Here is a 22,581-nt window from a genome sequence, read left to right on the forward strand (position 1 = left end):
GGGAGTCTGTCTGCCCTCAAATTAAGTGAATAAACTATGCCTTACGCAATATTAAAATGTTAGCAATGTTCATTCTCTTTGTAGCTTTGGTTACTCTAGCAGCAGATCATATTGAATGCCTTTGTATATTTCCCCCTTCACGCAAAAGTCCACACCATTCAGAGTTTCACTGCCTCCTGGTGGTATATTCTCAAATAGAACATGGAGTGTGTTGGTGAGAATTGAAGCCACTGTGGAGGAGATCTTGACATCATATCTTTCTGATCCGTCTGATTCTCATGTTGAGGATTGCATTGGTCTGCTTCCCCTGGGTGTGGGCTTGGGTCTGGGATAAAAACTTATGAGACAGGGAGAAGAAGAATTAGTTAGGTGGACAGAATGACTGCTGGACAGAATGATCAGAATTGATCAAAAGTGGACTTGTGACTTAGAGTGACATCAACAGATGTATATTATAAGTTTAGAAATTTTGACTAATGTTTGATTTTGTTGTATCTCTTTTAAAATAGAGAGGATTCACTTACATTCTGTAAGGCATTGACTATAGCCTCCTCACTGTTCTCCCCAGAAAGGACAGAAAACGTCAAAAAGACAACCAATGGTCTAGTATCTGAAATACAATGGATGAAATATAGATTTCATGCACATTTGAAGTGAATCATAGTATTTTATTTATTTGTTGACCCACTGGAGAAATTAACTGGGCAGTTTACCTTTGGGATCTGTGTGTGTACTGCCATCTCGTGGTGAAGCTGTGGAGGTACTGTAGGCTGTGTCGGGCAATGATGGTTTGGGGTTAGGAGTTGTCAGTGATATTGGGGAAGATGAAGGATGAAGGATGAATGGTACCATGGTAGATACAAGACTGGTTAGGGGCACCAGGCTAGATGGAGAACTAGTTAGTGGCACTGGTGTTTGTACAAGACTAGTTAGCTGTTCTGGGGTGGATATAGTATTACTTAGTGGTACTGGGGTGGATGCTGTATTAGTTAGTGGTACTAGGGTAGATGTAGGACTAGTTAGTGGTGCCATGATAGAGTCAGAACTAGTATGTGGTACTGGGGTGGATGGATAACGAGTTAGTGGTACCGGTGTAGATGTAGGACTAGTTAGTGGTGCCATGGTAGAGTCAGAACTAGTTAGTGGTATTGGGGTGAATGCAGAACTAGTTAGGGGCACTGGGATGGATGTAGTGGTTAGTGGTAATGGGGTAAATGTAGGACTAGTTAGTGGTGCCATGGTAGAGTCTGAGCTAGTTATTGGTACTGGGGTGGATGCTGTATTTGTTAGTGGTACTAAGGTAGATGTAGGACTAGTTAGTGGTGCCATGATAGAGTCAGAACTAGTATGTGTTACTGGGGTGGATAAATAACTAGTTAGTGGTATCGGTGTAGATGTAGGACTAGTTAGTGGTGCCCTGGTAGAGTCAGAACTAGTATGTGTTACTGGGGTGGATAAATAACTAGTTAGTGGTATCGGTGTAGATGTAGGACTAGTTAGTGGTGCCCTGGTAGAGTCAGAACTAGTTAGTGGTGCCATGGTAGAGTCAGAACTAGTAAGTGGTAAGGGTTTGGATGGATAACTAGTTAGTGTTACTGGGATGGATGTAGTGGTTAGTGGTAATGGGATAGATGTAGGACTAGTTAGTGGTGCCATGGTAGAGTCAGAACTAGTTAGTGTTACTGGGGTGGGTGTTGTATTAGTTACTGGTACTGGGATGGATGAAGTGGCTAGTGGTAATTGGGTGGATGCTGTAGTCGTTAGTGGTACTGGGGTAGCTGTAGGACTAGTTAGTGGTGCCATCGTAGAGTCTGAACTAGTATGTGGTACTGGGGTGGATGCTGTACTAGTTAGTGGTACTGGGGTGGATGCTGTACTAGTTAGTGGTACTGGTGTAGATATAGGACTAGTTAGTGATGCTATGGTAGAGTCAGAACTAGTAAGTGGTACTGGTTTGGATTCTGTACTAGTTAGTGGTACCGGAGTAGATGTAATACTAGTTAGTGGTCTCATCGTTGTGTCAGAACTAGTTATTGGTACTGGGGTGGATGTTATTTTAGTTATTGGTACTGGTGTAAATGTAGGACTAAATAGTGGTGCCGTGGTAGAAACAGGACTAGTTGTTGGTACCGGGGTGGATAGAGAACTAGTTAGTGGTAGTGGCCTGGATGTAGTGGTTAGTGGTAATGGGGTAGATGTAGGACTAGTTAGTGGTGCCATGGTAGAGTCAGAACTAGTATGTCGTACTCGGGTGAATGGATAACTAGTTGGTGGTACTGGGATGGATGTAGTTGCCAGTGGTAATAGGGTAGATGTTGTACTAGTTAGTGGTACAGGTGTAGATGTAGGACCAGTTAGTGGAGCCATGGTAAAGTCAGAACTAGTATGTGGTACTGGGGTGGATGGATAACTAGTTGGTGGTACTGGGGTGGATGTTGTTTTAGTTATTGGTACTGGTTTAGATATAAGACTAGTTAGTGGTGGCCTGTTAGAGTCAGGACTAGGTGGTGGTACCAGGTTGGATGGAGAACTAGTTAGTGGTACGGGGTTAGATGTAGGACTAGTTGGTGGTGCCATGGTAGAGTCGGGACTAGTTATTGGTACCGGAGTGGATGCTGTACTAGTAAGGGCTACTGGGGCAGATGTTATACTATTTAGTGGTGCCATAGTAGAAACAGGACTAGTTGTTGGTACGGGGGTGGATGGAGAACTAGCTAGTTGCACTGGGGTGGATGTAATGGTTAGTGGTGCTTGAGTCGATATCGAAGTAGTTAGTGACATCGTCTCTGCAATAGTTCCTGCTGGTGTTGGACTGGCAATGGTGCTGAGGGCTTCAGAAAGACTTTAGTTGCAGACAAACATATTACAGATACTTATAGACCTTATACCTGTATAATCAAGCAATTTTCTTACATTCTTTGCATATTCCTTGGTAGTCCAAGCAGCAATCTTGGTTAACTTGACAACCCTCGTCACAAAAACATTGTCTGTTAGTATCTGAGTCCACTCTGGTACAGCTATTGTCTTGGCCTGTACAACACAATACAGAGGGGCTGGCACATCCACCTGGAAGAAAACACAACGGTAAGAATATCAAATATCCAACATGATATCTAAACCAAATATGATTTGGAATGGATCAAATGCTGATAATACACATCTTTACTCAATATTGATTTTGTTGGGCACAGAGTTAGGAGAGCTGGTTAGGGTTAGACCTACCCTGTGTACTGGATGAAGTAGTGGATGAGGAGGCAGCTGGGATGGATGGAGGAGCGGAGGATGTAGTGGATGGCAGGGATGGAGCAGAAGTAGAGGTGGCTGTGGTAGTAGACTGGGTGGAGGCTGTCGAGGTGTCTGGGATGACAGCAGGGGTGGAGGAATCCAAGGCAGCTATATTGGATGGTGGGGTGGAGGAAGAGCAGGGAATGAACGGAGGGGTGGAGGAGGTGGTGGTGATAGGAACAGGTTCAGGGGTGGATTCAGTAGGGCTGGAGGTAGGTAGCTTTTTCTCCACATTAATACACTAAAATAATACTGAACACAAATTAACAATATTTTAAAAACTACACACAGTGCATCAGGAAACTATTCCAGAAAATAATAAATGTTTATCAATTTACAGACATCTCAAGGACAATGAAAGGAAAAAAGGATGTGGCTCATCTAAATCTTGTTTAACATAGCAAAGGATCTGAGTACCTAAAAAGCTATTTCAGTTTTACAAAAATGCTAATGCACATTAAAAAGTCTCCAGTTACAGTAATATAGGGTTTTGTGTGTATATTGATGGCAATAGACCAATTATTTGTTTGTAAACATTCGGGATGCGCACGCAATGTGGTTGCAGAAAACCGGGAAAGGATAGAATTTTAAATGGCAAAAGGACCACGCGGATAATAAAAATAGTTAGATTTAAAAAGACCAAAAAGGTCAAGGAGGACAGCCTTTAAGAGAGAAAGCGATTACCCATTGATCTGTCGCATAAATTTGGGTCACAAAAGTCTTGAAATTTGAGTGAGAATGTCGCCCGGTACAGACCGCAATCCAATGGCCAGAGATATGTGATGACCTGATCGACACTCCAAGTGTAATAGACCAGGGAGAAGTTCGTCTTTTGCAACCGACATGCGCAGTTGAGCCTGCTTGACAGTTGTTTGACGACGGGTGATAATTGGTCTATTATTTTTAAATTAAAAGTTAAGTCTATAACATATCATTTTAAGTGATGGAGTTTTACTGCATTCCAAAGGCACTTTAACAACTTTGCTGAACCCAGATTACAGTAACAGACTTGTCTGTCCTTCAACCACAAGGATCCTCTTCTAAGTATTAAGTTCAATACTACTGTACACATTTCTTTACTATTGTTACTTTAATCGGACTGTTTGGCCCAATTACTGAGACTTTTAAACAGGACAAGACAGAATGATAAACATGTCCACGTCCAAGGCTTGTTTGATCTTTTAACAATTACGGTGATGGTGTTATAGTGTTTTCATTCAAATCCTGCTAACACAGAACTTTGCTTCTTTGGTGTGTACATAGATCAAATAGTACATCAACGTACTAGTTCAATTGATTAACAATATACATCAGACAAAACATAATACCTCACCGTGATAATATAGAGCTGTTTGTGACTAGATAGAAAACAAAATGAATAAAACTTTAAAGTTGCAAATGTGTTTTCAGGAGCAGCTTAGAAACCGAGATGGTTATTTTAGTCATTAAAGAGTTCAATATTTAAAATTACAGACCTGAAAAGGATCCTATAACTAAGTTTTTTAAAACCTCTGTCTCAAAAAGCTCTATATATAAATACTGAGAATGTACAAAGTCATAAAGTTTAAACATTCTTGTTCCATACCTCCATATATGTTAAGTTGGAGCAGTGGCATCAGAAACGACAGCAGAGTCCAGCCATCCATACTGATGTCTTATAGTTGTATATAGTGTGAAGACTTTTACACACATATACTTCCACACAGACACACACAATACCATTGTCTACCAGACTATTTTCCAGTCTTACCTGTTTCTTTGGGTTCTACTTGAAGCTCACTGTTTTTTCAGGGACGGTTTTGGGTGTTTGGATTATGAGGAAATGTTGTGGACTTCAGTTTGTCTATTCAAGCATTCAGACATGACGCAAGTCGGTTACTTTACAATGACTTGGTGTAAATTTGTAGAAAAGGCCCACTAAATAAAATACAAAATATTTGAACTTCTCATTTCTCAACAACATGGAAACACGAAACACCATCATCAAACTTTATTTCTGGGGGGTATTCCAGAAAGCAGGTTATACCACATAACCGGGTAAGTTAACCCCCCAGCTGATTCACAATGTTGCAGCAACCTACTGGAAATGTTGCTACAACGCTGGGTGTCAGCTGGGGAGTTAACTTACTCGGGTATGTCACACAACCTGCTTTCTGGAATACCCCGCTGGTGGAATTGCACGTGTTAGTACTGAGCACAGATTTATAATATTACTATTAAAACACATTTTGTATACAAAAACAAATAACAAAAATACCAGCATTATGTATTACAGCATTTTTTTATTAAGTCATATGTACATGAATCCATGTTATGCCTGGCTCAGCCCAATAAATGGTATCATCACTTAATCCTAAAAAGTAAAGTACAGTAAAATGGTAAATAGTTGTAATAATTTAATACATAGTTTTGGAATTAATACGACATTTGTGGGTGTGACACTTCTTTTTAATACATGTGTGGGGTGCTGTATACAGGGGTCACATGGGAAAACGTTATGATATGTGCACAGACAGGACAATGCTATTTAGAAAGCTCCATAACAGGATTGTTTTTTGCATCCTGGTGAGAGATTGAGAGAGGGGAGTTCATCAACGTGGCTGTAAGTGTCCAGAAGCACCTCTGAGTTGTACAAGAGCTGAACCATGATCAACACACCTGGCCGTGGAGAAACCTGGCAGTCTCATCTCAAACTGAGGAACCATGAGAGGGAGACGATCGCCTGAGCACAAAAATAGAAACAGTTGTGAAAACTGTCATGTTTTGTCCACATATTTTCAATACAAAAACACAAATAAAAAATAGCACTTCATCCAATCAGTGAGCTTGTTAGTACCTCCTTTGGATTATCAGCATGTCGTCTGTCACTCTCCAGCTCTCGCCAAATTCCTGTACATTCTTGGCCTTGTCACCGGTCGGCTTCATCAGGTCGTTCTTCCGTTTACCATCAAAATTCCCACAAAGGCCCCCGACCCTCCTCTTGTACACGTGTGGCAGGACAATCTCTGCACAGAATAATCATAGTCTGAGACAAGAATTGATCACAGTGAAAAAAGGGTAATTTAATAGTAGTGATTCAAGTGCAGTTTGATTCTTTGGATATGTTTACTGGACTTCCTCATTAGATTAGTATTGATGTTCTAACAAGAAAAGGAAAATATTCGAGGAAGTAGTGTCACCTGCTCTGTTGTGCCCATCAAACTCTACAGAGAGGCCAAAGTCTGTCTTCAAGTAGATACGAGAGGATCGCTCGCGAATCTGTAGACCACTAGTTGGGGAGACAGGGGTACGAGTGGTCCTTCCATCCAGCTAGAGGTAGAGGGGGACGAATAGAAATACAGAATGAGAGAGACAGGGAGAAATCAAAAGAGAGACTTTAGAGAGAGAGGTTGACTAAGCTTTAAATGTGTAAATTCTGCTTCCTTGACAGAGAGAGAGAGAGAGAGAGAGGAGAGAGAGAGCAAGAGCGAGATTTAGGGTTCCAAAGACCTGTCACGCTCACTCAAGCACAAGAAGATTGCTATGTAAGTAATCCTTTCAGTAGGTGTTCCTGTCATCAGTCTCTTCATGAACCTCCCATGTCTGATCTGGCAAGTGTCAATTTGGCTCACATGTCTCTCTCTCTCTCTCTCTCTCTCTCTCTCTCTCTCTCTCTCTCTCTCTCTCTCTCTCTCTCACATGAAGCACCCCCCACACACCCCCACAGGCACAAATCCAAAACACAAGCCACAGACATACAGGCTGAGGGACAGACAGACCAACAGTCTTAAGACCTGCATACACACCACCAGTTTCCTGTTTTCCTTAAATTCCACGGTGTGGTTGTAGACGCGGATCTTCAGGCCTCTCAGACGCATGGCATCACTGTCCTCTCTACTGTCTTCATCGCTGCTGTCCTGTTCACTGCTACTGTCGCTGTGACTGCTGTCCTCACCGATACTGTTTTGTTCTCCATCGTGGTCATCAATCAGTTCATTGATACCCTCGATGTAAAGTTCTGGAAGGTTCTTTGACAGGTCAGTGGTCTGGACCAGGATGTAGGAGTAGCGTCCCTCAAACTCGTGCTTCATGTCGTCAAAAGTCCTGTACTCTGGGTCTCCGTTGATGCTGCACTCGCTGAAGTCTAGAAAAGACGACATTGACGATGAACCACAACTAGTCTCAATTTGAGTAATGTTGTTCTATCTGGACACTCAAAATGTATCAATCCATTTGACAAGTTTTCCATCCATAAATAGTAGACAGATGGTTTATGTTATGGTTCCTGAGTTGTGGGCTTACCTGTAGATTTACAGTGATACTGGCCCTGCTCGTTTTGAAGGCAAACAGAATCATCATCACATTCGTCTTTGTCGTCACAATCAATCTCTCCCAGTCCGTGCTTTTCTTCACACTCACACTTCTCACTGCAGTGCTCTGTGTACCACACTTCGTCAAACTGGAAAGCAAATGATGAATACCATTAGCTAGTTCAATTCTGTTGAACCAGACTAAATTGTTTGCTCGAGTCCGAGTTTCAAATAGTATTGTGGATGCAAAGGATGGATATCTTTACTCACTTGATGGACATTACCACTACGGTCCACGCAGCCGCACTGCTGGATGGGCACGCACACTCTCTGTTTGAGTGCAAAGCCGTCGTCACACACACAGCCCTCCACACAGGGCTCGTCAGCTTGGCAGGCAGGGGGGCCATGCAGGTACTTACAGGTGGGCTGGCAAGCTGAGATACATGTGGTGTAGTGGCTGTTCTTAGGGCAAGAGGGCGCTAGAGTGAAAAAACAAAAAACAAATCATCATTTGAGTATAAAAGGAAAAAGGTTGTGTTAGGGCAGTTGAAGTGATAGTAGCTTTTTATGATTATTTGAAAACTCACTTGGCCTTATGGTTGTTGGAGGCTGGGGTCTTTCTGTGGTTGGAGGAAAAGGTTTCTGTGTGGTCGGGTTAACAGGACCTGCTGTGGTCGGAGGTTGTGGTCCTTCTGTGGTTGGAGGTACAGGTTTCTGTGTGGTCAGGTTCACAGGACCTGCTGTGGTCGGAGGTTGTGGTCCTTCTGTGGTTGGAGGTACAGGTTTCTGTGTGGTCGGGTTCACAGGTCCTGCTGTGGTTGGAGGTTGTGGTCTTTCTGTGGTTGGAGGAAGAGGTTTCTGTGTGGTCGGGTTCACAGGACCTGCTGTGGTTGGAAGTACAGGTTTCTGTGTGGTCGGGTTCACAGGACTTGCTGTGGTTGGAGGTTGTGGTCTTTCTGTGGTTGGAGGTACAGGTTTCTGTGTGGTCGGGTTCACAGGACTTGCTGTGGTTGGAGGTTGTGGTCTTTCTGTGGTTGGAGGAAGAGGTTTCTGTGTGGTCGGGTTCACAGGACTTGCTGTGGTTGGAAGTTGTGGTCCTTCTGTGGTTGGAGGTACAGGTTTCTGTGTGGTTGGGTTCACAGGACCTGCTGTGGTTGGGGGTTGTGGTCTTTCCGTGGTTGGAGGTACAGGTTTCTGTGTGGTCGGGTTTACAGGACTTGCTGTAGTTGCGGGCAGTGGTCTATCAGTGGTTGGGATTGGTGGTTGTAGAGTGGAGGTATAGACAGGAGGAGTCACAGGCTTCTGAGTTGTGATTGGGCCAGGGGTTGCTGGCGCTGTTGGTTTAATCAGATCTGCAGCAAAGCAGCATCACAGTTACAAAACGAAATCCCCTCCACATAGTTTGCATTGTTATGAAATCTAAAGACCAAAGACAGAGTTCTCCTACCGGCACAGTTTCCACGATGAAGAGACACGTCATCTATGGCCACGTCAGACTCATCGTTTGATCCCCTACGTCCCTCAAAGATGATCTGAAGTTGAACGTTTAAAGGTCAACCTCCCACATCAGCCCACTCTGCTCAGGAGATAATGTTGCAGGAAGAACTTTGAAACTATATTCAGCCAATGCGTACTACAAAGTCATTCCCAAAAACCACCACCCTCCACCCCTTCCAGCCAGCCATAGTCATGTGACTCTGGATATCCATACCTGGAATGGACCAGTGGTGTTGAGGTCCACCTGGGCCAGTCTCCATGCATCTCCCTGTTCGTTCCTCTTCCACCACACCCCATCGGCAAAGCGTCCCTGGAGCAGGTAGACGTGCAGGCCCATGGTCTCGGCTGAGCCGTGCATGTGGTACCAGAACTGGAGACACTGGGGCCCCGGTTCAGAGCACTCGGAGCTGATTAGACGGGACGTGTCCCCGTACGACACGCTGCTAGCCTCGATGTACAGGTAGTGACCAGTGGTATCTGGGTGGAGTAGAGACGAGTTGACAGTAAATAGCGTTTAAGAGAGAGATATGATTAGAGATTTAAAAAAAGATAGCAATGGAATTTACAATATGTTTTGGAGTTGAAAGAGAACATTCTGTTCATTGACTGTTTGAAAATGGTCACCTTGGCCCCTCAGGACCATGACCCGAATTATTTTACAGATGATAAGAAATCAACATTACCTCCACGTGTGTGATCAAACCATGGGCCGGTCATCAGGGTGGGGGTGGAGCCACTCTGCCAGGTCCAATCAAAAGCGTCGGTTATCGTCTGCTCCCAACTGCAGAGGTTGGTGTCGAAACCGCAGTCGATGTCACAGGCTGCAGAGAGCATTCATATAAATTGTGAAAAGGTGAGAAGGATAGTAACATTTGATGAAAAAATGCAACATGTAACCAGATAAGTCTCTATTTTTGACTGAGCTTACCTGGGAATGAGACACCCTTGTCCCCTGGAATGGAAGTAACTGACGTCTCACTGTCCCCTATCCCGAAATACCCTAAACAATGTGAAGATGCAAACAAGATTATGCACATGTTTTTCTACACATCCTAAGGCTGTTATCACGTAACAGTCGAGCGACAAACGGTGCATGCAAAACATACCTAATGATGACAGCCCAAAGAGCTACAAACACCAACAATAACTACAACCGTGGTGAGCAGAGTGAGGTCCACAAGTCGCTACCTGAGCAGGATCCCGCCTGGACGGAGATATCATCCAGAGCCACGTCAGTCCCAGGGTCCGAGCCTCTGATGCCCTCGATGATGATCTGATGCAGAAACAACCAGATGGAGTAACTCCTTCTACATCATCACACCACGCTCTGATGTGGAGTGATGACATCACTGTCTAAGGCCACTATCTAAAGCCTATTAGGTTAGGCTGATAGATCGTTCCAAGCATTGACAGTACAGTATTGACACATCATTTTTGAATTAACAGTACAATATTGACAGTCCCGTTGGAGTCATGGCGAGGTCCTACCTGGTATGGTCCTGAGACATCAATATCAATGGCAGCAGGAAGCCACTCAGAGCCCTGGTTGTTGACCCGGGACCACAGCTTGGTGGCCTTGCCCTGGTGCAGCAGGTAGATGTTGAGGGCCATGGCTGTCGCCTGCCCGTAAATGTGGTAGAAGAAGCGCAGGCAGGACTGTCCTCTGAGCTGGCAGGTGGAGCTGAGGAGGCGGGCAGAGTCCCCATGGTGCACGCCGTCGCCCTCAATGTAGATGTAGAAGCCGTCTGGACAACAGACAACACTCTTTAACCACTCTCCATGTATGTATTTGAGACGTTTGTTTGTTTGGCGAGAGCTGCGTCAAATTGTATTAGATAGATTGTGTCTGGAGAGTCATGGGTGTGGGGTTAAAATGTTATGCAGCACTCTGTTCTAATAGTTCTGTTGTTTCAAGCAGGATGAAATGTATTTGAAAGGGCTTCAAATTGTATTTGTAACCCAGACCCAGGCTAAACAGAGAGATCAAACTAACATATAATATGTGTTTTTAATCACTACATATTATATTCAATCGCTCTATCTGGCATTGACTACATTTATCTTAAATGGTAGAACTGCACATATTTGTTAACCCCTTACATCCAGAGGTGTGATCTTGAGTAGGTCCAGTGAGGTCAGAGGGGGTTGGTCCACTCCGTCTTGTCCAATCAAAGCTGTCCTGGATGAGTTGCTCCCACCCACACAGGTTGTCATCAAAGTTACAGTTCAGGGGACACACTGTGGAAAACGCAACACAAACAAACACTTACTCATCAGAAGAGACAAACAGATGATGTTGACCCTACAGTTTCGATCATAAGAGGCATGTGACCTCTGCCATTGAACAACATGACTGATATGTATGATTTTAAACCACCCATCAAATTGACATCAGAATACAATGAATGCAATATTGACCGTGATGTAAATTCTTACTAGTCATGTGGGTTGTACTGGGCTCAGTAGGGTTAGGGGTAGGGAGAACAGCTGAAACAGAGAGGAGAGACAGGCCAGCATTATAACACACAATAAAAAATAGAGTTCCTCAGACTGGTCAGAGAGTACAGAGAAGCTGTGGTGAAATAGGAGAGAAGCAAATGATTATGAGGAGGAATAGGGGAAGAAGAAGAAGTGGACAGGAAGCTGAGCCAGTCCTCCTCCTCCTCCCCCTCCTCCTCCTCCTCCTCCTCCTCCTCCTCCTCCTCCTCCTCCTCCTCCTCCTCCTCCTCCTCCTCCTACCCCTCTCCCTCCTCCTCCTCCTCCTCCTCCTCCTCCTCCTCCTCCTCCTACCCCTCCCCCTCCTCCTCCTCTCCTCCTCCTCCTCCTCCTCGTCCTCGTCCTCCTCCTCCTCCTCCTCCTCCTCCTCCTCCTCCTCCTCCTCCTCCTCCTCCTCCTCCTCCTCCTCCTACCCCTCCCCCTCCTCCTCCTCTCCTCCTCCTCCTCCTCCTCGTCCTCGTCCTCCTCCTCACCGCAGGCTGTGTCGTTCCTCCAGTCCCCCAGCTCCACCCCGGCCACCTGGCAGGCTGCCACGTAGCTCTCCAGAGAGGCGCAGAGCACCCGGCGGTCTCCACCCGAGGTGCAGTGGTCATACTGGCAGCTTTCCATGTAGATCTGGGCGTGCAGGGTGCCGTGGCAGGGCTGGAACGCCAGCCCCCCGAGCTTTTCACACTCCGCCAAGGCCTCGCTCTCCAGGTGCGGGTCACAGGTGGGGGGCTCATCGGGCCGGGCGACACAGCTGGGGGAGAGAGGGGGGTTGAAGGGGGGAGGAGATAAACAGTGAGAATGTCGTTCAACGATCTTTGAATCTTTGGCTGATCTTTGAATCTGTGTGTCCATGGGTCTTATCTGTTTAATGACTGATATATTACTCATGAGGAGTGTCGTCGATTTATTACGCCAGAGACTTAATGACATGATGAAATTCCTTTCTGGGAAGTGCATGCGACTCACTGGTGACTATCATCCACCTCTCTCCAGCTGTTGCCAAACACAAAGCTCTCGGTGGTGGAGTTGCCGTCTGGCATGAGAAAGTCGTCTTCCTGGTCGTTGGAGTAGGTGCCGCACAGGCCGCACATCTCGGCGTAGTAGCGCTCGTCCACCTCCAGGAAGAGCCTGCCCTTGCCGTCCACCTGCATCTTCAGACCAAAGTCTGTCTCCACAACGACAAACTGCGCCTTCCGGGACACTCTCACGGAGTACTGGTTGGATGTCCCGTTGTATTCCAGGGGCAGAGCAGCCAAACCACCGTTCATCTGCCACACAAAGTTTCATGACTGGGTGATCTGTGCAGATTATTTCCGTGTTCAAGATTCATTTTATTAGTCTACAGATGGGGTTAATTTACACATGTCTTTGTACAGGATGTTAAAGCCCTGAGGCCATTAGATCTGTTGAGGGTTGTGAAGTGAGGCTAATGCCAGGAGACAGCTCCTTCTGTTTACATGACATAACCGTGGTGACAAATACCTAACTAACTAACCTATGAACCACCTTCCTATGAAGGAAGGAATGACAGAAATGAGTGGGTGAACAAATGAGATCAGCCGGGCAGATGCAGGGCAGGGCTTTCTCAGGGCGGTTGTTCATGCTTACATAGACATCCAGGCTGTGGTGTAGGAGCATGTGGAGCTCCTGGACCCTCAGGGCCACAGAGTCCAGATTGGACCAAGGCCGGCTGCCTGGGTTCTGGTTGCGTCCGCTCACGGTGAACTGGATGGGCGTGTGCCCCCCGCAGGTGGTGGCCAGGGTGTAGTTGCAGCCCCCCTGGAAGACGTACTTCTTGTCGTCGAAGGTGATGTAGTGGGGGTCTCCGTAGACGCTGCAGGTGACGGGGGCCGAGGCGTGGCAGCCGTGGACACTGTCCAAGGCCGTGCACACCTCCCCCGCGCCGCAGGACGTGGACAGACACTGGATGTTGTTGTCGCCCATGCAGCGGCACTCATGCTTGCACTCGCCGTCCATGAAGGAGACTCCTCTCTGGAACCAGACCAGGAAGACAACACGGTCAACACCTATGCCTCTGGTTGAATCATTATTACCCCCGCCCCCTGCCCCCCCCCAATATATTTCCAACTTCCGATGTTTGACTCGCGTTTCCACAAATGGCGATGACACGACACGGTGTGCTGATGGTCTGGGCACCCACGTTACCTCGTAGTGGTTTCCGTCCATCCAGCATCCGCAGTCCTCGGTGGGGACGCAGCCCACCACACTGAGCTTGAAGCCGGGGTCGCACTCGCACCTCTCCTGGCAGCTGCCACATGGTCCCGCCACCGCCGCGTCCAGGGCGGAACACACCTCGGGGCAGCCCTCGGAGCAGGCGTTGTAGTGGCTGTTGGCGCCGCACTCCAAGGCTAAAGTTCAAGGGGGCAAAGGGGTGAAAAGATGTGTTAAATGTGAGTGGTGTCAAAGGATGACTGTTTACCCCATCGCAGGTCATGAGTTTATGAAAGGGAACTCTGAAAGAGGAAGCTGCAGGAACATACAAATAACAGCACTTCATTGTTATTATTATTAATATGAAGTAACAAATCGACGTACGACAGATAGACGAGTTCCTCCAGGCGGGCACCAGGACTCCAGCCTTGATGCACAGGTGAGCGTAGGCCTGCATGGTGTCGCACATTGAGGACGGATCTGCGTGGGAATTGCACATCCCTGCCACGCAGCTCCGGAAGTAGCTCTCGGCCCCCAGGACGGAGAGGCAGCCTGCGAAGGGCCCTGTGCCCGAGACCAGCGCTCCGCAGTAGGGCTCACTGGAGTACTCTGCCTCCTGGCTGGGGGAGCATGGGTGGGGGGTTACAGGGGTTTCACAGGAGGACCCCTCCCTGGAGCTCTGCCAGCTTTGGACCAGGGCATTGGCGCTGGGGGCCGTCACGCCATCCGGGGTTCGGAGGTCATCGTCCCTCCACTGGTTGAAATTCCCACACATGCCACAGACCTTGCCAGAGTAGGAGGCGGGCAAGGTGACGTGGGCGGTGCTAGTTTCGTCGTAGGAAACAAACAGGCCAAAGTCGGTTTTAAGGACGACCCTGGCGAGGTTGCTGAGGATCTTGAGCGAGCCTCCGTTCAGGCTCAGAGGGAGCTTCCTCCAGATACCGTTCACCTGCAGGACAACAAGAGCTGATGATACTGCATATGAAGACTATTATTATACATTTCAGATTATTTTAAGTTAAACAAAATGAATCTTCAAACAACTGCAAAGTCCTGCCTACTAGCCAATAGAAATGTTGAATTCTGTCCGATTATGCAAACCATTTGTCAACTTGGTTGCAAAACGTTTATCAGTTTAATGAGTTTGAAGATTGCAACACCCAGTAGTTATGGTCTGGATTAAGCCCTGTCATAAATACAGTGGTTAAACCCGAGAAACGTTTGATACAACATGTTGAAGACACTCGGTAAACATCATCGACTCGCCCTCACCATGACTCGGTGATTCTGCCTCTTCAGCATGGACACCCTCAGGTTCCCCAGCGCTACGTTGACCTGCTCGATGGATGGCAGGGACGAGTTGTCCTTCTGTTTGCTCCGCACCTCAACACTGAACTGGGCCAGGGACTCCAGGGGCGAGCACACCTTCGTCAGGACGTAGGTGCAGGAGCCCACAAAGCTAAACACGGCCCCGTCAAAGGTACTGCAGTAGGAGTCGCTGTGGGCAGTGCAGGTCCCGGGGCTGCTGGATCTCTGAGGACCACAGGTCTGACCATCAGCACAGGAGGAGTTTTTGGAGGAGGAGGAGCAGGAGAGCTGGCCAGCTGAACACACGCATTGGGTGTTCTGGTCTGTCCAGAACTGAGAGTCCAGGTCACACTGGATACCTGTTGAGAAACATGAAGATAGTGATCACCAAGACTCCTTTGTCTAATCTCGGTTTTGAGGGTGGTGATTACAGTATCTCGAGCCACTCACCACACTGTCCTCTCCGGACTCCTACGCGGTCAATGGAAACCTTCCCTCCCTCAGGCAGGCTGTGCACAGCCTCCAACACAACCTGGAAGGTAGTAATGGGATACCTGTCATGCTTACACTGACTAAAAATAAACATTCATACTCAATTTTTATACAGAACTGCTTTCTTTGATAGATTCAATCTCAATATGACCTCCAATGATGGGCATATGTGAAGTCCTTGTAAAAAAGGGCTATACAAATACACTTTGATTTGATTTGAACAATCATAACAAAAACAAAAATCCCCCCAAAACATTTACAGTTTGTATTATGTACGAAATTTGATACAATGCAACGCTCTAGGCTGGTAATGATGAAAGTGAGTGTCTCCATCGTCATCGTCTACCTGTGCAAAGGTGTCATCAGTGGTGATCAAAGGGACAAACACTTGTCTCCAGTCATCTCCACCCAGGGCAGGCGAGGTCCACATCTCTCGCTGGCCGGCGCTGTCTCTGAGAAGGGCTCGCAGATCCACACCCTGAGCCTCTGCAGGAGTCTGGTACCAGAACTCCAGACACGCCTCATTTGACAAATCCAGAACACCGCTCTCCAGAAGGGCCTCACCCGACGAGCTCACCAACACTCCCTCCGGAGAGACAGCGTGCTCTTCTGAGAGAGGGGCAGGGAAAAGGAGCACATTTGAAACATTCGGAGTAGAGGGATGTGAAGTAGGACACAGTAGAGTAGAACAAAAGTTCAAAGTAGAGAAGAGGGAAAGTTGTTCTGGGCTTGGCTCCAGGTGAGCAGCAGTTTCATGTTGACATGAATCCTTTCCAAACCCCAGCCATGCTATGTTATCAACGAGGGAACAGGACGTGCTTTCTACACCCTCTTCCCATTTCAAATAAGCAATATATCCCTGAGAGTTATTTTACTGAATTGTATTAACCTTCATTTGGGCAAGACCATTCTGAACCAGAACATGCTTGTTGAGCCTATTTAAAGGAGAACAGTAGAATGAATGTGTTTGAGCTCACAGCGTGACCAGAACTACTACCTATTTAATATGTCCCTCTCTTAGTGTCACTAATGAACCAAACTCCCCATAGACAGAAACACATTACCACTCATGAAACCAATTGCCCCTGCTCGGCTCTTCATGGCTTTACATGAACAGGAGCAGATGTTATGGAGCCATTTGAAAGGGGTGATTAACTTGAAAACGGATTACTACGTCTATTTGTTTGAGGGGTCATTAAAACAATTGCTGCAGTTTTTGTTACTTTTTTACCATCATAAAGTCCTGAACATAACCCTGATCAACAAATCCTTTGCAAAACCATACACGGAAGTGCTAAATTGCTATTTCTGAGGAGGTCCTCAAGACAAGCCACTCCAGGTTTATTACACTGAGGAGAGCACTGTAGCCCATTAAAGATGATTACACTGGTCATATGTGCACTCACTGCGCTGTGACACAGACACAACCTCCTTTCAAGAACACTCAGTGTACCCTTGTGAACTAGTAGACTGCCGACTGGTGACAAGAAACTGGTGCTTGACAGCAGATTGGTATAACTATGAAGGTACTGAAAAAACCTGGGATAACTTTATCCGCAAATATTTTCAAACGTTTTTCCACTTGAGAGGTTATGGACTTGGGAGTGGCCGCCTGTAATATAGTCACGTACCTGTTTCCATTTGGCTTCTTAGAAAACCTTCTGAGGTCCAGTCACAAAATGGAGTGATGTCACTGTTAAAGTCACACATTGTGACATATTCTGTGAAGGGAAAGTGAATAAGATTATGTGGGTTCGAAAGACAATCAGAGAGAGACAGAGAGAGGGAGAGAGAGAGAGAGAGAGAGAGAGAGAGAGAGAGAGTGTTGATTAACCCTGTGACACAATTACACCCAAAATGCACCCACATACTTCATGAAAAGCTGGAGCCTAATGAAAGAAACCTCTCATTTGTTAGGCTTGTGACAAGCCAAGTGTTCTTGTCCCAAGTTACTGTAGCAAGAAATTGCCCATGTGGATGACACTGGAATTAATGATGAGATCTACACAACAGCAAACTATGATTTAGACTGTTGAAAAGGCTGCCTGGCCCCCCTTTGATCTGCCAACAATATCTGTGCCTCTGAGGAAAACAGCAGCTGCAGGAAGTCACCTTGCATTTTCAACTCTATTGAATGACATCCTGTTCCTACCAGAATTTGTCCTCCAGTTTGGAAGAGTGACTGATACGTTATCTCCTTTGGTCCTGAAAGAAAGAAAAGAAAAAAACGATTGAAATCAATAGCGTAGCTGGTTGTGAATGGCATTGTGTAATGATTAGTCACGTAATCTCAGTCAGCGACACAGAGAGTCCTATTAAAGAGGAGACTGTCAGGAATACATAGGTGGAGACCGGGTCGGCTGGAGAGACTCACCTGGCATGGATGCCTGTCTGCAGCAGAGAAGCTACAGTGGCCGTGACCAGCAGACGGTAATAAGTATCTCCTCTCATGGCTGATATCCCAACGGCAATCCTCTGTCACGGTCGGGTACTCTCCCTCTGGTCTCCCCTCTGGTCTCCCCTCTTACAGCTGTGTGTCTCTGGGGAAAGCTGGTGTGAGATGCAGCCGTTGTGATGGCAGTGGGGATGCAGAGTGCAGTGTGCTCCTCTGCTCAGCTCTGGGTGTGCGGAGGCAAGGTCCAGGGGGTTTATAAGAGTCTGAAGCCCACGCCCACCTGTCCAGGTACCCTCTGGTGCAACAGGGTGGAGCTAAGTTGGAAACAGGAAGGCAGGGGAGGGTGTGTGGGGGCTGTAAATATGTGGGCGGGTTGTGTGTCTCCAAGTGACCTGCAATAATGGCAGGAGTTGGGACATGAGTACAGTAATGGGTGTTAGCATTTGACTACAAGGTCAGAGGTATAGAGTCAGTTTCATAGGAGGCATGGCCGAAGGATCCCACCAGTGATAAGATAGGCTATGAGACAATGCTGTGAGGTAGATTATGCATATAGATGCATCCATGGGGTTGATGTCAATCTGCTCAGGAGCAATTCAACGAGTTGTACTCATTTAATTGAAGACCATAGTGTGATCTCATCAAGAATACCTGCTTGGAGCTCCTGGAACTCAACAGTTACTCTTCTCCTACTGTATGGAAGCTTCCATTGATTAGGTTGATTAGTTCCTGTCTGATAAAAGACAGGAATGTGATAGTGACGTCACAGACACAATACAACTATGATTAAAACATTTGTGGTGCCGAGAGGGGTGGGTGAGAGTTAATTCATTCAAGTCAAAACAAACATTAACATTTAGTCATTCAGCAGACGCTCTTGTCCAAACTACTTAAGGATTAATACTTAACCAAGCACCCATTTATAGAAGTCTTTGGTTTGACATTGGTTTGTTCAGACCATGGATAATGTTGCTTAATAAACTCTGTATGAACAGTCCAACAACAACTGGAGTTCCATAGAACCCTGTATCCGTGTCAACGACAATGAAGTCAATGAAGTCTGTTTCCGTGTAGATGACAATAAAGCAATATCTTGCTTGGCAATCAAAATAACAGATCTTCACCTTTGTAAAAAAAAAACATTTATTTTTCTCTTTTGCAGCCAGAGTGTAATGTTCGATCTTTATGATGTGATTTATTTAGGGCTAATCTGTTGTGGGTAAAGGTTCCCTCAACTCTGATTAGTTCAACTTCCAGACACAGAGATAACAATGCACCTTTCAATGTTCCATTAGCGTCTGAACCAATCATAAACCACATTTTAAAATCACATTTTAATTCAATGATCTAAGTGAATCAGTAGACACTCAGCACTAATCAAAGAGGAGAACCACCAGATGCACAAAATTGAAAAAAACCTAACGTTACAGTTGCTGGGTGGTTGGTTAACTGCTTGTTTTTATTTATGAAAGACCTACAGACCACTTATATGGAAACCGTGTTGACACCGTGTTCCTATTCATGGTGATAGAATGATAGCTCATATATTAAGAAATGTAGTGCAAAATCTATCCCAGAAAAATGTCCACCAAAACTTTGCCAGTCGAGTCCATGTAGGCTTAAGTGTTCAACCTGTCTGGCCAATGAATGAATTTTACATGTACTTACATGCTCCATGGAAAATCCACAATTAGTTAGTTTTAAAATACATCAGCAATGATAACCTTTGCAGATTTTTCAACCCGCAAGGAAAACTGCAAGATATCTTTATATTATGAAATGTCCTCTTTAGGGCTTTAGTCTGACTGCACACTGTGACCTGTGAATCTTTGGTTTCTTGTGGCCCTTGTCTGTAAAGCATATTTGCAATATTTTCGGTAGATAAGCCTGTGCAGAGGAGTCTGGGTGGGTAAAGTCGGGGAGGGAGATAAGAAAAAGACATTACACGTTTGGAGAAGGCTTTATCGTTTTTACAACAAAGACAAAGTGCCCCCATCTCTTATGTAAACACAAGCAGGATCCCAAACTAATATTGAAACGACGTATAATGGCTTGGTTTCTCACATGTCTTTGTTCCAAGTCGCTGAAGTGCTAAATGCACTGTGTTCTACCCAATGTTCTTTCCTGCGACAAAAGCAAACTTGGGAACAAATGGGTGTTCTCCTTGTCAGACCGCACCTCTGAAATAAAAGAGTCCGCAATAAAAGATCAAATTGTACAATTGTTTTGACGTTGTTTGATGTGGACAGATTTATAACTGCTGCTCTATAATGGTCCAAATATGTCACTTCAACTGCTACATTGTTCGAGCGATGTGTGCTGCTATTGCACATTGCAAACACACAACGTGAGGCTTTGATTCGTCCTGTGAGCTGCAGAAACATACTGTATCGTCCAATCAAATCACTCATTAATGTCTGTACATTGTACTTGAACGCAAACAATCTTTTGGAACTTCCAACGATGGCACGTGTATTTGATGTCATCATTGGAAGAGAGACACCTCCATCACACAAACAGATTTGAGGTACGCCTAAGCTGAGAACAGACAGAAAGTCAGACGGCCCTTCTCTGTCACATAATCTCTGTCATAATCAAGGTCTAAAGTCTGGAAGCGTACTGCAGTACAGATATGCTGAAGCTGTAACAGTGTGGTTGAACTACAGATGTAATAGTGTGGTTCTGCTGGGAACAGGGTTGCTATATGTGGGATCTGGCCTTGGATCTCTCTGTTAACAACCTCAGAGGAGTCTAGACAGACAGACAGACAGACAGACAGATATTTTTTTCCACAAAAAGGTCCTAAAGCTTAACCACTTGCCTGAAATAATTTGTTGTATCTACAATAATCAGTTGGTATCACATAAACATATACTTTCCAATGTGTCCTATTCAATATCACAACTTTAATTCCAAATCAATTTAATTAAACAATGAAGTCAATACATGTGAGTTATTACTGCTAATTAATTGTGTTGAAATAATTTCATTAATATTTACTTCTAAAAGAAACGCATGGAAGTCTGTAAATGTACCAGAGGAAATTATCAAAGAAAATAAAGTAATAAATTAACCAGGCGAAAGAGATGAACTCGTCCATGACTAACAGGTAATAAAACCTATATTTTGGACCTATTTTTGGTTTTCTGGGTACTGACTCTGTGACATGTAATAAAATAGAACACCTCTAATGGATGAAGGAATGTTGGCTTTTGAGACACTTTCAAAATGCCACTTGGTCACAAGGGGGTATTGTTCCAGATCACAGGAGGTGATGTCATCCTGTATAGCTCTTGCACAAGAACACAGACTGTTTGTCTGGTTAGTCATTGGTCTGACCAACTACAACACAATACCATATGGTACATTCAGTATGTTGGTTTCTTGTGGACGTACATGAGAAAGCTATAAAAAAAGTGGTTTAGTCAGTTCTACGACTGCTAAAGTGTGTGTGTGTATGTACTTTCAATGTAAACCTGAAGTGTGTCTGTTTGTATATGTATCATATATAACTTTTAAATTACAAATACATCTTCTATATGTTCATGACGCCCCATCTAGATTTTTCAAATAAAGTTAACCTCTTACTGTACATTGTTACTATTTTTGTTTTCTGTCACTAGTTGGAAACGATGACGGGGAGGGGGGTGGGATTCTTATTCGCATAAGAATAATGTATTTTAGAGTTTCTCTTCCCTGGAACAGATTTCATGTTCCAACCGAGGGGGGCTGGCGGTGTATTAGTATCTAGGGCTGCATCAAATAGCCTTTTTGCTCTGCTAAATTGCTGCACTAGTCCACACTTGACCGGTGGGAATCTCATTCTAATATTACTGTAACTGTTAGCTGCTCCTGGCATTCTCTAATTCCTGCTCTCCTCTCTCTGTCCCCCCTCCACACATCACCTGTGGGGGGTTGGAGCTGTCAGCACCTGCCTGGTCGTGGGTCAGTCAACGGTAGTCCTGGTCGCCAGTGGACGTCGATCTGTGACAGTCTGCCAAAGCGGGATCTAGTCGCCAACTGGAAACCAGTCTCCATGACGGACGACAGCGAGCTCCCGGTCCGTTTCCTCACCCCCCGGCCCGTGATGCTGCGCCGAGCACAGTCCCCAGCCCTGTGGCTACCTCTGCTTATACTGACATTTACCAACTGACCCAAGTTGAACACTGGATTATGGTGTTTCAACACCCATTGACACTTCCCTGCTGTATGACTTTGTTTAGCCTGTTATGCACCTCTCTTTCACCAACTGTCTTCCTTGAGGGTTTAGGTTGGTTGAGGGGCAGTTCTGTGGGCATATGTGAAGCCCTCTGTGACATTGCTTGTAAAAAGGGCTATACAAATACATTTTGATTTCATTGGATTTTGAAAGCCATAGTAGCGCCAAGTAGCCATCTTTGATGGAATAGAGTAAATCCACATGATCTTTTACTCACCTACTTTAGTTTGTGATCTCCCATCCCTGTTGGTGTCTGGTTTTCTGTAGATTTTCCACCTGAATGGTCTATCCCACTTTCTTCCCCAGTACCTTAATTTCTCCTTTTTTGTCTCCTTCTCACTCCCTTTTCCTCTCACTCCTCTCATTTCCTTCCTGCCTCTCTTTCTTTCTTACAACACCCTTCTTCCCTACTCGCTGCTCAACTCTCCAAACCCCATTCC

The 22,581-nt window shown here is 45.6% G+C and overlaps 2 protein-coding genes across 2 annotated transcripts; both read right to left on the reverse strand.

Annotated features, from left to right (window-relative positions):
• LOC124472998 (cell wall integrity and stress response component 4) lies at window positions 1–4,963 on the reverse strand. Its single transcript, XM_047028203.1, has 6 exons — window positions 4,871–4,963; window positions 3,223–3,393; window positions 2,914–3,066; window positions 714–770; window positions 525–610; window positions 1–337 (listed from the first exon to the last, which is right to left on the reverse strand). The coding sequence occupies exons 1-6, from the start codon at window positions 4,929–4,931 to the stop codon at window positions 251–253; spliced, it is 615 nt and encodes a 204-aa protein (XP_046884159.1). The 5' UTR covers window positions 4,932–4,963; the 3' UTR covers window positions 1–250.
• Window positions 4,964–5,680: 717 nt separating this feature from the next.
• On the reverse strand, window positions 5,681–18,127 carry LOC124472103 (zonadhesin-like). The gene is made up of 26 exons (XM_047026703.1): window positions 17,902–18,127; window positions 17,680–17,732; window positions 17,159–17,248; window positions 15,874–16,136; window positions 15,486–15,567; window positions 15,000–15,394; window positions 14,112–14,676; window positions 13,722–13,924; window positions 13,164–13,547; window positions 12,522–12,823; window positions 12,041–12,306; window positions 11,508–11,558; window positions 11,172–11,309; window positions 10,560–10,816; window positions 10,260–10,344; window positions 10,000–10,071; window positions 9,755–9,892; window positions 9,286–9,548; window positions 9,022–9,106; window positions 8,162–8,926; window positions 7,845–8,053; window positions 7,567–7,723; window positions 7,071–7,408; window positions 6,465–6,594; window positions 6,122–6,290; window positions 5,681–6,007 (listed from the first exon to the last, which is right to left on the reverse strand). Exons 1-26 carry the CDS (start codon window positions 17,976–17,978, stop codon window positions 5,974–5,976), a joined length of 5,571 nt encoding a protein of 1,856 aa, XP_046882659.1. The 5' UTR covers window positions 17,979–18,127; the 3' UTR covers window positions 5,681–5,973.
• Window positions 18,128–22,581: the final 4,454 nt, after the last annotated feature.

The sequence above is a fragment of the Hypomesus transpacificus genome, chromosome 10, assembly GCF_021917145.1.
Source record: "Hypomesus transpacificus isolate Combined female chromosome 10, fHypTra1, whole genome shotgun sequence".
Classification (NCBI taxonomy): Eukaryota; Metazoa; Chordata; class Actinopteri; order Osmeriformes; family Osmeridae; genus Hypomesus; species Hypomesus transpacificus.

Excerpts from the sequence above, each read along its gene's own strand:
- LOC124472998 (XM_047028203.1), bottom strand. The coding sequence starts at position 4,931 with ATGGATGGCTGGACTCTGCTGTCGTTTCTGATGCCACTGCTCCAACTT. Across the intron at positions 611-713 it reads TACACACACAGATCCCAAAG|ATACTAGACCATTGGTTGTC; the intron begins GTAAACTGCCCA and ends ATTGTATTTCAG. Across the intron at positions 338-524 it reads TAGTCAATGCCTTACAGAAT|TTTTTATCCCAGACCCAAGC; the intron begins GTAAGTGAATCC and ends CTGTCTCATAAG.
- LOC124472103 (XM_047026703.1), bottom strand. The coding sequence starts at position 17,978 with ATGAGAGGAGATACTTATTACCGTCTGCTGGTCACGGCCACTGTAGCT. Across the intron at positions 7,724-7,844 it reads GTAGTGGTAATGTCCATCAA|TTTGACGAAGTGTGGTACAC; the intron begins GTGAGTAAAGAT and ends TTTGCTTTCCAG. Across the intron at positions 6,291-6,464 it reads TGATGGGCACAACAGAGCAG|AGATTGTCCTGCCACACGTG; the intron begins GTGACACTACTT and ends TATTCTGTGCAG.